Source organism: Opisthorchis viverrini (genome assembly GCF_000715545.1).
Source record: "Opisthorchis viverrini unplaced genomic scaffold opera_v5_44, whole genome shotgun sequence".
NCBI classification, from domain to species: Eukaryota; Metazoa; Platyhelminthes; class Trematoda; order Opisthorchiida; family Opisthorchiidae; genus Opisthorchis; species Opisthorchis viverrini.
The window spans coordinates 2056318-2069820 of NW_008751700.1; the positions used below are offsets into that span (position 1 = coordinate 2056318).

The 13503-nt window shown below is 44.4% G+C and overlaps 2 protein-coding genes across 2 annotated transcripts in view; one reads left to right on the forward strand and one right to left on the reverse strand.

The window, feature by feature from the left end:
• The window catches only part of T265_03219 (hypothetical protein), a gene marked incomplete at both ends in the record, with an annotated part of 38398 nt that overhangs the window by 16206 nt on the left and 8689 nt on the right, over positions 1–13503 (forward strand). Inside the window, 4 exons of the mRNA XM_009167638.1 lie at positions 7815–7933; positions 9850–9988; positions 12793–13024; positions 13133–13341. Of these exons, the coding sequence (XP_009165902.1) occupies positions 7815–7933; positions 9850–9988; positions 12793–13024; positions 13133–13341 (699 nt within the window). The remainder of the gene's footprint in view (positions 1–7814; positions 7934–9849; positions 9989–12792; positions 13025–13132; positions 13342–13503) is intronic.
• Positions 2611–11123, reverse strand: T265_03220 (hypothetical protein; the record flags this gene model as incomplete). Its single annotated transcript, XM_009167639.1, has 2 exons — positions 2611–2744; positions 11063–11123. The coding sequence occupies 2 exons, from the start codon at positions 11121–11123 to the stop codon at positions 2611–2613; spliced, it is 195 nt and encodes a 64-aa protein (XP_009165903.1).

A 13503-nucleotide genomic window follows, 5' to 3' on the forward strand; every position in this document is an offset into this window, starting at 1 on the left:
ATATATATATATATATATATATATATATATATATATATGCTGTTTTCGCCCCTCTCGAACAAAGACCACTCAAGTTGACACTTTAGCTGGTCTTACACGAGCGAGTTGGTCTCTTTTGGGGGCAGCATCTTTAATGGACTATAATAACGTTCCTGCCCCAGATTTGGATAATATTGCAATGATCGAAGCTGGAACAAAGACCACTCAAGTTGACACTTTAGCTGGTCTTACATTGACGAGTTGGTCTCTTTTGGGGGCAGCATCTTTAATGGACTATAATAACGTTCCTGCCCCAGATTTGGATAATATTGCAATGAAATATCGAAGCTGGTGCATTAATATTTTATATGTCCTTCATCGCTCTTCTAAGGGCTTCCGTGCAAAGTTCACAGACATTGTTAAAATGACGGAGGTAGAACTTGTCCATGTATATGTCGAAACCAGAACTTCGGAACATAGATAAGTTTATACAGCTAGGTTTACATTTAGGAGAGATCCTTTATTTTTGCTTGTTCAATATATTTCCCACTCTCTTGAGTTCTGCCAGCCAATACGGAGTGTTTGTCAAGGCTGGGATCAGCGTTTTTTTGAGAACAGTTATTTTGAACTGTCCCCACGGCCCCGTGAACCACATCAAGGTAGGCGAATCATTGCCAGAGACCACAATTTCGGGGCCATGATGGTCGCTTTAAAGGTCTGTATCTTGACCATATGACAATTCCTCATCACAACAAACATCTTCACAAATGGTGACTCGACAAGCAAGAATCAGTTACTCAAGGTATTAACTTGTCCCATGCTATCGTTTTCAGGGAGACTGAAAGCTGTTTGTCCGTCGATTACACAGCTAGGCGTACATCCACGGTACTGTTTTTCATTCCGCATGCAACGTGCGTGGATGGTTTGAATTTCCCGCCAGTCGGCGTCGATTCATGCGACTGCGTCTATTGTTCGAAAATGAAACTTGTCGTCAAACTTCCCCGTTAAATTCAAAGGCCGATGCTATAAGTTTCAAACGCGTTCCTTTCACCCATCTGGGCTATTGGCTTCTGCCGGTCATCACATGCAACAGTTTCTCACCTGTTGCACTGCAGCCTAGCAATACCTTTATGTGTGCTTCCAAAAACTTTCAACGGTTACACCTATCGCTTGCCATGACCAGATAACCTGTAGAACAAGGCTGCGTCATCAGCACTGAAGGCGTCGCCAAGTGAATAGAATTCTGTTATTTTGGCGGGTATTGCGAAACCTTCATTAATCTCTCCATTCAGCGGACGAGAGCCAATATTGTGTCGCATAACTTCTCACACCCCATACCCTTCACATTAACCATGTAGCTATCAATTACCGATAGAGAGCATCAGTAAAGATTGTCGGTTCTTCTGGGGTACGCAACTTGACTCTGATTATGCCATTGTGCAAGCCCCGTTATCGCTTTGCTTTCCATCGGCATTAAGTACGCCAAGACAGAGCAGTTCCATTTATCAACTTCGACCAGCTTCATTAGCCCAAACGTGTTGAGTTGATGTAGTTAGAAAGCTGCTGGAAATGCAGTCACACGGATGACGAAGATTGCTCGGAGGTCGAACGGAGGCGAGTTAAAGAAACAATGCTCTCAGCTTTCGGTACCCTTTGTCCAGGTAATCTGACGAATAAATGAACACAGGATATCAATGATATTAGCAGATCTTATTTCTGCTAGAAAGGCCATACCAGCAACAATCGACAGTGATGGCGCACACAGATCCCTTAAACACCGGATAATCAGGAGCTTGAAGAATGACAGAGAACGCTGGGGATTTCGAAGGCCCAGGAAATGGAGAGGGATTTTGCTGCAGGCAACAGCTGCGCCTTATTTCAGCGGATTTGGTCAACCGGTCAACAGAAGACAAGTGTCAGCAAAACGATGTGCGAAAACGACGGAACGGTAATCCACGCCCTTAATCATCGTTTTGCGCGATGGGTTGAACACTTACAAAAACAGTCCAGCTGATATCTTTCAGCACAACTGCTGGAAGAACGCAGCGGACCTGAATAAAACATCGACACCAATCCGCCATCATCAACCGAAATCCAGCATGGTATATCAATCCTGAATTGCGATAAGGTACCTAACTCGGACAGTCTGCACTTCGCGTTCGTCAAAGGTGGCGAGATCCTGATGAACAATCTGGAAATCACACTACAGAAGATTTGAAACGAAAACAGAATATCATCCGAATGGAGCTCCTCGACCATCATCTCAGTTTTCAAAAAGGGTGCAAGAACATCATGTGAAAATTATCGTGGCATCAGTGTGGTATCTGTTGCATATAAGGTGCTTTCATTATTTTGCACAGAACGATCGATTATCGGGAGAGACAGATTTGTGGGAATTAAGCTTAGGTTTCGCCCTGACCGAAGATACATCGACCATATCTTTCCCTTGAGACAAATTCTTGAACAGCGCTACACCTTCAGACGTCCCACGTTAGTCATTTTTCTTGGTATGAAAGCTGTTTTTGATTTTGTCGATGACCAGAAACTGGATGGGTGGCGATCAACCTTATATCCCTTATGATGGCACTGTATGCGAACTCCTGTGGGCGCGTACGAGTATACGGGATGCTTTCACCTGAGTTCACCACGTCCTCTCTCAACTTTCCTCTTTGTTATTGATGTACTACCGGAACTTTCTCTGCATGCTTCTGAAACCTCAGGAGTTGGAATGCTCCGGGGACATTGAATACGCGGACGATATTGTCCTCATTGGTTCAGATCATTCAATGATACAAACCATTTTAAATAGCCTAACTAACTCTGCCGCACGGTTTGGCATGTGCTTCACGTCTGCAAGGTGCAAAGTACTGTTACAAGGTTGAGTTGGAACAATCCAAAACCTCATGCTTTCAGACCAGCCAGTCGACATGGTAGATAAATCGATTAACTTGGGTATTTGTATAAATTCCGGTGGACTGGCCGGAGATGAGATTACTTTTCGGATGGGGAAGACCATGACATCTTTTGCCAACCTGGGACATCTATCGGGCCCATGTGACGTCAGTTTGTCTGTTGCTGATAGAGTTTACACCCCGGCAGTGCGGTCCATACGGCTTCATGAATCAGGGACGTGGCCTCTACGCACCGAAGACGTACGGAAGATGTCAGCATTTGGCCATCGGTGTCTCCGAAGCATTGGTCGGGTCTGGTGGAAATATTGGATTAGTACTGTTGAGGTACGCCAGATGGTCCCAGAAAAAAGGAACACTCCTTCACGTTTCATAGGTTACGCTGGTTAGGACATATACTCCGCATGTCAGAGTACCGTCTACATAGCCGAGCTTTTTCTCGGCCAGGCCTGTCCTGTATGTAAGCGACAGAGAGGTGGACAGTGTATGACCTGGCAGCGAAGTACGAAAACACTGACCAGTGAACTTAATCGGTTCGGCAACTGTCGCCTGTCTGGATGGGGACCTCGGGACTCAGCTCACCAATGGTTAATGACACTGGCAGAAATGGCCCAATGGCGCAATCAGTGATGATCGTGCGTCAAAGCTATGGCCTCCAAGGCTTGGTTGTATGTCCCAAGCTCTCACTGTTCGGTGACTGAAACGGCAGCAGCTGGGGCGAATCTATGTTACGCTGTTTACAGCTGATACGTTGGTTGATTGGTTGATACGCTTCGCAAGCTCCAACTTTGTTCCTTGAGCTACTGATCGAATATCGGCCAACATTTCGGTTGAGCCAAAATTAAAGATTTCAAGATGTTTTTAACAGTACCAGTCGTTGTTTACGTATGATACACCTTTATGTATTGCATTATTGTGTATTATTATTATTATGCATATAATATGTATTATACGTACGGTGATTGATGACAGTATCGTACACCGTTCACTTAACGGTGAGCCCAATAGCATGGGAAGCACTGGTCTACACAATGATCCGGAAGTTCCGTTATGAATGGAATAAGTGCGTTTGGATAACTGATCTTCGGACCCTGCTCCGTTTTTGATGTTAGGCTTGACTTTTTGTCGGTATGTACGTCATCAGTAGACTGAAAAACTGGATTCTGATCTGCCTATCTAGTTGTGAGTGATGGAGAGCCATAATATACCCTTTTTAAGATGGCAGTTTCTCTTTAGGGGGCTGTAGGTTTGAGGGATCACTATAATAGAGTACATGTCGCTAAAATCGTGTTTGTAAACCTCAACGATGTCAGAAACAAACTAGTGTATAGTGATGGTACTTGTGTTCTCACTTTGAGTCTAGGGAAACCCATGGAATGAAATTTTGAGTCCTGTTCCTTGTTGTGAAGGGAGACTGCTCCTCGGTGGTTTGTGGGAATCGTCTCTCAAAAGGTATCAATTTCAGTCTCAACATCGCGGGATCGGGTTGCGGTGGTCTGATCAATCAATTTCTTACTTTGAATCGCCAAAGGCCTCCATTGGCTGTTACCTTCAGGTTGTGCTTTATGCGTGTGCTGGTTGTAACGGCATTAAGTGGCATAACTGCGGTCGGACCTCGAATTAGTGCTCACGAATAAGCTGACTGGGATGACCGAAAATCTCGTGTTTCACCAACCGCGGATTTTCTAGGGTAGTGACCAATTAGTCGTTTTCCCGGTCTTGTGTAATATTGCGGTAGTAGAAATTTCGGCTTTCAGTTAAAAAAATCATATCCTTGAATCAGAATATGGAAACCTATAACTCAGCAATCAAATTTTGACTGTTCAGATGTACAATTTGATTCTTCGGAGAATCAACTCACATGTGGAAACCTCTGAGTTATGCCGATTTAGCTATAGCTTTCAAAATACAGATTTTATTCAGGAGCGTTCTCCTCGAGCTTCTGTTCAGTTAGGCTTTAGCTTGGGGTCGTGTTTGCTTATGGACAGTGTTGTCAGCTGCCTTCTTCTACTAGCTGACTTTACGACAGGCATCTTTTGTGCAGAACAGCGATAGTGTCGACATTGCAACAGCTTTCACGTAGCACGGGTTTGGTAGGTTCGATGTCACTTTTTCACGTTTTCAACAAGTGATCAAAGTGCACCAATGGCACACCGTTCGTGGCTTCCCCAAGTTCCGGAGCCCAGTGCCGGCAGCTTGACCTGATCAGTAATGATTTTGAATTTAACCAATAAAAGACGATATGGACCGTCCCGAGTGCGCGTTTCATTTGCAACAGCAGCGCACCTGGACTCGTGCTACCCTCAGATCACCCCGGCAGTTTGTAGCGAAACTGACAGTACAGTTGTTTAAAGTCCATGCGATTTGTTTCTGGTCTAGTCTTGTAGGCATACATGTGTAACAGCAACAGCATTACCATGACTTGTCATTTTTTCTCGAAATTCAGTTGCGTGACGGACTTTATACCATTGTTGAGTGGAACAGTTTTCTGCACAACTAGGCGCTCAATCGTCATGCCCTTGACTTGTGAATAGTCGCTTTGTTTTACTTTATGGACATAAAGTGAATGACGTCCTAACTTGCGATAGTTATGTTTGTTTCATAAAAAAATAATTGTTGATATGGGAGATGATTTGATGTAAAATATAGCGATAAAGAATATTTGTTCTGCGTGTAATCCAACATTTGGGTAACCGAGGGCCATCTCTATGAGGGGTGGGAGGGCTCTAGGTCCCCTCCCTCGCCTACTCTTTCTCTCTTCTTTCTACTCTACGGCTTTAAGTATAATTAGGTGTATTTCATGGTTCTATTGCAGTGAATTGTCAATGTTGTCTTTGATGATGATGATGGATGTGTGGGATGAGGGGTGGGAGGGCTCTAGGTCCCCTCCCTCGCCTACTCTTTCTCTCTTCTTTCTACTCTACGGCTTTAAGTATAATTAGGTGTATTTCATGGTTCTATTGCAGTGAATTGTCAATGTTGTCTTTGATGATGATGATGATGATGATGTGTGGGCAAATTATATAAGCAACTTATCTAAATGGACCGTTGAACCAGCCACATAACTGTACTCAGCCTGGCTCCTAGTTGATGGGATTGCCCAGAACAATAATGATGCGCACATGATTCACTCCTATCTCTGTTGCATGGGCATGTCAGATGCTGAGTACTGGTGGCCGAGATGGCTGACTTGTGTCTCACTTCTGGTGTACGATCAGGGGATGCGTTGATCGCTATTGCCTTGGCGCCTATGTATTCATTATGAGAATGAAATCACATCGTAGAACAGGACTCTGAGTTGTCAGTACCATAGAGTGAGTGAATGATCGCGCCAACTATCCAACGGGTTGGTTTAGGATTTGGGTCCTACTGACACGAGCTTGTTGTGATACAGGCTTTCCGATAGCCGCTTTTACGTTCAACTTTGGTTAAACGGACTAGTTATTGACTACATGTGTTCCCACTTGAAGAACTATGCGCTGTGAGCAAGCCAGTCATACTCCTTAGTTCGATGCTAAAAGGGCACACCCGTTCAAAGTATGAATACCGTCCGAATACTTTGGTCTGCGATAAATAGTTGTCAAAGGTGCTCGAAGTTATCATGCAGCTTAGTTTGCGCAACAATCCAGGATAAGTTTTATACTGTTTGGGACCCTCCAGATGCTTGGATTCGTCGCGTACTCTTTACATTAATGCTTTGCGGTCTCAGTGAACTGCGTAGTGCGCATTATATCTGTTTCCTAAAAGTGAGCTCAATTGCATGCTTGATTCCGGTCACCTAAATTAACGCGCTTAAATCGAGCTATCTAACAAACTGCTACTTTCGCATATCTTCACAAAGTGTGCTAAACTCTTGTAGATCGGACGCGCCCCATAGCTTGGGGTGGTGTAAACTAGTAATCTAGTCCCTTGTTGTGTATGAAGTGGCTCATTGATTGGTTTCAGTAACATTCACCAGAGATAACCAATGAATCCTAATTTTGAGCCCGAACATTCTGTCTTGCCAGAAATGAACAGGAATCAACTGCCAGGCTATTATATTTCCGCGTGATATTACTTCTTAATGAATACGACCTCTTCTGGGATTCGATGGATTGGAATTATGAAAATTCTCCTAGCTTCCGACGCGGGATATTATTGTTTATGTGATGGTCAGCTCGATTCAGGACTGGATTTAAATTTGGAAGTCGTGCTTTTTTGCGGTTGATTCAGTTTACGCATGAATCCGTGTGTGCGTAAAGAACCACTCAAATACTATGCTTTGTGGCTGTCGGAAACTGATTATGAGCTCTGGCGACATTCCTTACTGTTCATTAGTCTGTTTTTAAGGAACGGAAAGATGGCCTTAATTTGGTTCCAAATCCCTCCTTTTCAGCCTGATTACTTTGTGATTTGAAGTCGAGTCAATAATACTTAGATTCCTGCCCGTGACCGCATGAGTAGCCTTTCTGTCACCATCGACAAGCACATGTAACCACCCAGTTTTCATGAGACCTTATGGAAGTTTTGTAAGTGGATGGTCGAAATACGGGCAATATCGAAGAGACATTAAGCAATCGAGCTCCCGGTTAGATTAGCCCGAATCTACTAATGAGACGAAGATGTAACTTCGGGACCTTTCCTCGAGGACACGATGCCACCATCGATCTATGGTGCTGGTGAGGGCGATCCAACCTCCAATATTAGTCCCGTCATTGCAATTTGTGAACAGTCAAGCGCCATTGCCTATAATGGGCGACAGAATAGATGCCTTTGTTTCATAAATATATTTATGGTGAGTCTATTTCTTCTTCCCGCTGCGAACTTGTTAACTATTTGGGTCATTTGACCACATAACAGTCTCCTCGGTCAGATGGATTTTGTTTTTACACTGACTTCTCACTACTTTCAGTAGCTTGCAAATTAGATAATTTATTTTCCTTATAGTTTCTGGACACATTTTCCGTCTCGGAGCTTCTTTTGTTTCTTGTGATGGGTGCATTCGGTGGTGTATCCGGTGCACTTTTCGTGAAGGCAAATGCGTTACTCACGCAGTACAGGCAGAAGTAAGTAATAATATGACTTGTGTATGACTGATGAGTGACTCAATCACTGTCGTGACTCGGCTGTGCTGACTTCGAGTTTTGCTTTGGAATAGTTTGGAATAGTTTATGTGTTGCGTTTGTTTAGCTTAACGTGCCCCCTTGTGATTCGCATACCAAATCGTGACTTCCTGGGACCATTAACCGTTATCAGTGTGCCATGCAACTGTCCAGCAATCCCAAATCGCTATATAGCGATAGATGGTAGAGGGACGTAGAAACCATAATTTCAGACCTGCAAAGGCGCAAAAGGAAAACGATGGATAGGTGTGAGAAGATACAAACCTCGAGGTGGGTGTAACTGAACGTCCTATTAGTCAACTAAGAGTTTAGAATGATATGAGCTAGACAAAACCTGGGGCAAAACTCGGAGGGACGGAGCATTCCTAAGGAGGAATAATGAATGGATGACTGGACGAACAAGGAAAGGTTGTGAGACCTGGGATCATGTAAGGATGGAGAAGAAGTTACAGTGGTACTGGTGATAGAATAAGGCGACAGACTTCATTTTCTGACAGTGAGAAAGTGTTTTCAATTCATCAGTCAGTGAAAGGTTATTAGATGTCGATCCACATTGGATCGACTCTAGGGTGAGTATCCCTATCTTAAACCTGATATCCTAGAGTGAGACAAAATGGGAATTTGTAAAAAATTGAAATATCTTCATTTAAACTACAGAAGACCTTTTACAACCTCGTATTCTGAGATTCCAGTCAACAAAAACGTTCTCTGAAAACTGTTGAGACATACGTTCACCGTCATTTGAATGGTCACGACTCTATTGGTTTTTTTGGCTGTCGACAGTATGAGTGTTCGCACTTCATACCACTTTTTACCTCGAATTTCACACTTTTCAGTAAAGATGTCACGTTTTTGTTGCATCGGAACACGTTACCAACCATACCGCATAAAGCAAATCACATCCTGTCCGTAGTCCTGGTCGAAACACTTGACGCTTGTGTTGCTTGTATCCGCCCATCATGACTATCGTTTGTTCTCTTCAGTCCTCTTCAGACTGGGATAGCTGTGTAATCTTTTTTCACGTTTATTTGGGTCCAAACTAGTGTGACGACTAACCAACCTTAAAATAAACTTTGCACTGCGATGTTGATTTACACTTGTTGTTCTGTTGTTTCTGCACGAGTCTCATCATGTCGTTATCTGTCGATCAGCTTGGTAGGCGAGAAACTCGCTATATTAAGAACGATGTGAATTTTGATAGACTTCTCAGAAGAAACCCTACTTGGAACTTACGTCGACTATTTTACACGGCGCATAATGTAACTAAGAATGTGTATTAACGATTTAATCGCCGCTTATTTGTTACTTAGAATACATCATTCATGTCAGCATACCGTGCGTGTGCGTAACGAAAGAGAAGTAAGAAAGTCTAGCGCTGAATTCTCTGGGGACTCAGTAAAACCCTCTGCAGTGCATGCTGACGCACCCGACCGAGAAGGATCCCTCCTGGGAGTTGGACGCTGTCGTGGGTATTAAACACATGGTTTCTCACGGACGCATATGGCATTATACTACCTTCGTTTGCTGTTTCATGGGTGGGATGTAGCTTGTTATGCCAAAATGCCACTTGCTCACTTTTGTTTCCAGAAGCATATATTTCCTGCTTCAGTCGTCTCCAATCCGTTGTTAATCCGGGTTGTGAACCAGTACAGTGCAGGGTGTATCGGGTCTTTAGCATATTCGGCTAGTTAAGGTGTTACTGTTCACAAGTATTCAGATAGCTTGACTATGTACTGGCCAGCCAAATCTACTTTCAACAGATGAACCCGAAGTACAACCACTACGGTTTCGCTACTATCGCTGCTCATTAAGTTCAATGGGTCGTTTGCCGCATAAGTGATTCCATTCTGTTTTTGCAGATACGTGACATCGAAGTATGGCAAAGTGATTGAAGTGGTGCTCGTCAGTTTCCTGACTACGTCTATCGGATTTGCACTAATTTGGCTTGTTCAAGATTGTGGCCCCGTGGCATTTACTACTAATCCACATCCCTTGAAGGTGAGTGTGTTTGCCTCCGAGACTTATCTAGCGTGTACGTTTTTACTGTGACTCTGGGTTTTTGCTTGTGTATAACAGGTGTGACCAAGTACTCACTCGCCCTGCACACAGCATACCAATGATTTAACTGTATAGAAGTTTGCTGTTAGCGCGTCCTAACATGCTCCGTATGGGAACACGATAAACGCCATTGGAAACCTGTAGCTCATATCTTTTATCCATCAAGAAAACTGATGACGTTAGTCATTACTTGAACCTTGCAGTGGAGAGCCGTCTCTTACTAAGAAAAAAATATTCTTTAGTTTGTTTGCTGAGCTGACCAATCTAGTTGCTAACTCTTCACTAGGAATGGAGATGACATCATCAGTGCGTCGTTTTGAAGCTTCCAAACTTTCAGCGTCCGAGCTGGCGTGCAACTTTGATCTGGGCATACAAAAGCACCTTCACATAACACTGGTCATCTCGTGGTATCGTCAGCCTACTGATTTTATTCACTGCATATGGAGGGGCATTTAAGCGAAAATATGTGGCCCTGGCACTTACCGCCTTTCTTCCCATTCTGCTTTGACTACCCTCCCACACCATTTCACGGTTACTCTTGCGTAGATCATTGAGATAGACATGTCACTCAGGTACCGACTGCATGCCCGCGCTCATGTCTACCGCTTCACTCTATTAATCGGACCTCCTACTGCCGTATTTATCACAGCCCTTGGTGTTCAGACTTTAAAAACATCGGCCAACATTGGTTCCTGCGCGAATTCCCGGTACTGTGTCGATAGATGGTTGATGCATTCCTTGAACTGTAACAGTACTATGCAATTTGGTACTCGCTGTATAGAGTTAATCGACTGCGATATTCAGGTTGTTCTGAAACTTGCAGCGGGTTCTGTGGCTGCTGGTATGTACCTCAGCTTCCAAACTATGACTCTCTTCCTTGATTGTCCATCCTAAGACGACCTTTTGTGCTGGCCGTTTGGCCTGTATAAGAACCCAAGTGAAACATAGACATCAGTATGGCACCAGTGACGGAATTTCAGTGTGCACTTTCATTGCTTCAGCGCAATAAAGCACCTAATCCAGACGGTCTGCAACCTGCCATCTTTAAAGAATGTGGCAAGTCTCTCGTGGCCATCCTGACGGTTTTACTCCAGAGTATGTGTGGTACTGTATATGTTTACGTTAAATTCTCTCCCGAGTTCTCCACATCTTGTGATGTCAGACAAGGATGTCTTCTGCCACTTTTTCTCTTTAACTTCGTAGTCATGCACTATGTTGGTCTTCTTTATCTGCCGCTAACAAACCGCTCACGGACACTGAGTACGCCGAAAAAATTGCTCTACTTGGATTGGGCCTTTTAAAAATGCAAACTATCTTAATTAACCTAAGTACCTCTGCTACACTGTTCGGTATAGGCTTCACACTCGTCAGTTTTGAAGTCTATCTGCAGCATTGGTCGGGATCGAACCTAAACGTCAGTTGCAAGTGAACTGATAGATGTGTCGTGGATAGATCCGTCTCTCTGGACAACTGTGCATGTCCCGACGGATTTGAGAGGGACGAAATCACTTCTTAACACCAAAGACCAGGACAGCGCCTGCCAATCTCCGACGTTTGTGGCGCGGACGTGACTGGCAAGGATTGGGTGTACAATGCTGTGGTCCGATCTGTTCTATTTTATGGCCTCTGCGTGCGGAGGATCTTCGGAGACTCTGCGTTTGACCGTCATTAGCTCCGAAGCGTCGCGCGGTTCTGGTGGGAACATCAGAGTACTGCTAATGCACACCAGATGATTTTCGGGAAAGGTCATCGTCATCATCATTATCATCATCACTCTTTCTCGATGGATCAACTGATCACACTCCAGAGGTTACGGCGGTCAGGCCGTATACTTCATATACCAGTGGGCCGTGTACCTAGTAACGCCCAGTTTGCTCAGCCTTTTATTGGATGGACGCGATCTAGGGGTGATCAGTTGACTTGGCAACGAAGCCCTTACTAGTCAACTTAGTCGCGTTGGTAACTGGTGTCTCCTCGGACGGGGACCGTAGGAGGAGACAGACCAATGGTTGGCGGTCCTGACGGATATGGATGTGTCACACAGCTAATCGCGGTCTTATACCAAAGCGATCGCCTTCACAGCGTAGCTCTCAATCATTGCCACACCTGAGAACAGATACTCTACGTCAAAGAACTGTTTGGACCATCGCTTACAATTTTTATGCGTGAATGAAAAAGAAAAACATGTGACTGCTTCGAACTTCTCCTAGAGGTAATATTGCAAACGTTGAATCTCAACTACTGCTATAACATACTGGTTTAGAGTGAAGGTTTAAGGGTGGGGGGCAATGTCTATTAGCGTTTTGGAGGCTTACTGGATACAAGAGGATTAAGCCTGCAGAAGACTGTCGCAAGTGATCAGCCAATTTGAACAGGATAACGCTAGAGTGAGCACTTGTACCGGTTATCTGTTTCTCATGGGGGTAGGGGCGCGATCCATCAATCCCTTTCTTTCAGGACAAAGCCACAATACAGCATCAGTAGAAGCCCTTCAGCGCGCTGTCAAAATAGCGGCGGATAATCTGGTGGTATTCTATTAACCGTATGGTTAATGACATTACTTTAGGATGACAATATCAGACAGGTACGGTGAGGCTGGTGGCCTTGTCAGGACCTGCACTTCACTGGGTGGACTTTGCCTTGCTGGTACAGATGTACTATGTTTTCTAGCCTGATCAACCACAATTCTACGTCTGTACCGTATGGTATTGGTTTTACCTCAGGCCCTCTTTTTTAACCTTCAGCTCATGTGTGCCGATAATGAATTCAACACAATGTCCGCCCTATTGTTCAATACACCGGAGCGATCTTTGCGCATCCTGTTTCACGAACCTCCCGGCACCTTCAACGTCACTACTCTGTTGGTATTCTTCCCGGTCTACTACATAATTGCTTGTTTCACCTATGGTCTCTCCGTTTCATCCGGTCTGTTCATCCCGGCTCTGTTAATCGGAGCAAGTTGGGGCCGCGTCATTGGTGCGTTTTGTGTTGACATCTCTTCAGTGATTGCAGCGTAACTTTCCCGTTTACTTTGTACTATTCCACCTCTTGGTCACACTTTCGATTGTTTTACCTGTTTTACAGGAAACTGGATGTATTCCACATATCCCGAAACCTTCCCACGTCCAGGGAAGTTTGCTTTGATCGGTGCAGCTGCTCAACTTGGCGGTGTCGTGCGGATGACCCTGAGTTTGACGGTCATCCTAATGGAAGCCACTGGGAACGTGATTGTTGGTCTACCCCTCCTCATGACCTTAGTCGTTGCCAAATATACTGGGGATTATCTGAGCGAGGTAAACATGACTTCAAAATTAGTGTTGACAGTATGATTTCTTGACCTCTTTCTTCAGTCATTTAGGGGCCGTAGACAGCATTCTGATGAATGTGGACCATCTGGTTTTTACGTGAGTTCGTCATCCTTCTTGGAACCCCCACACGGAGCCGAAACGTAGAAA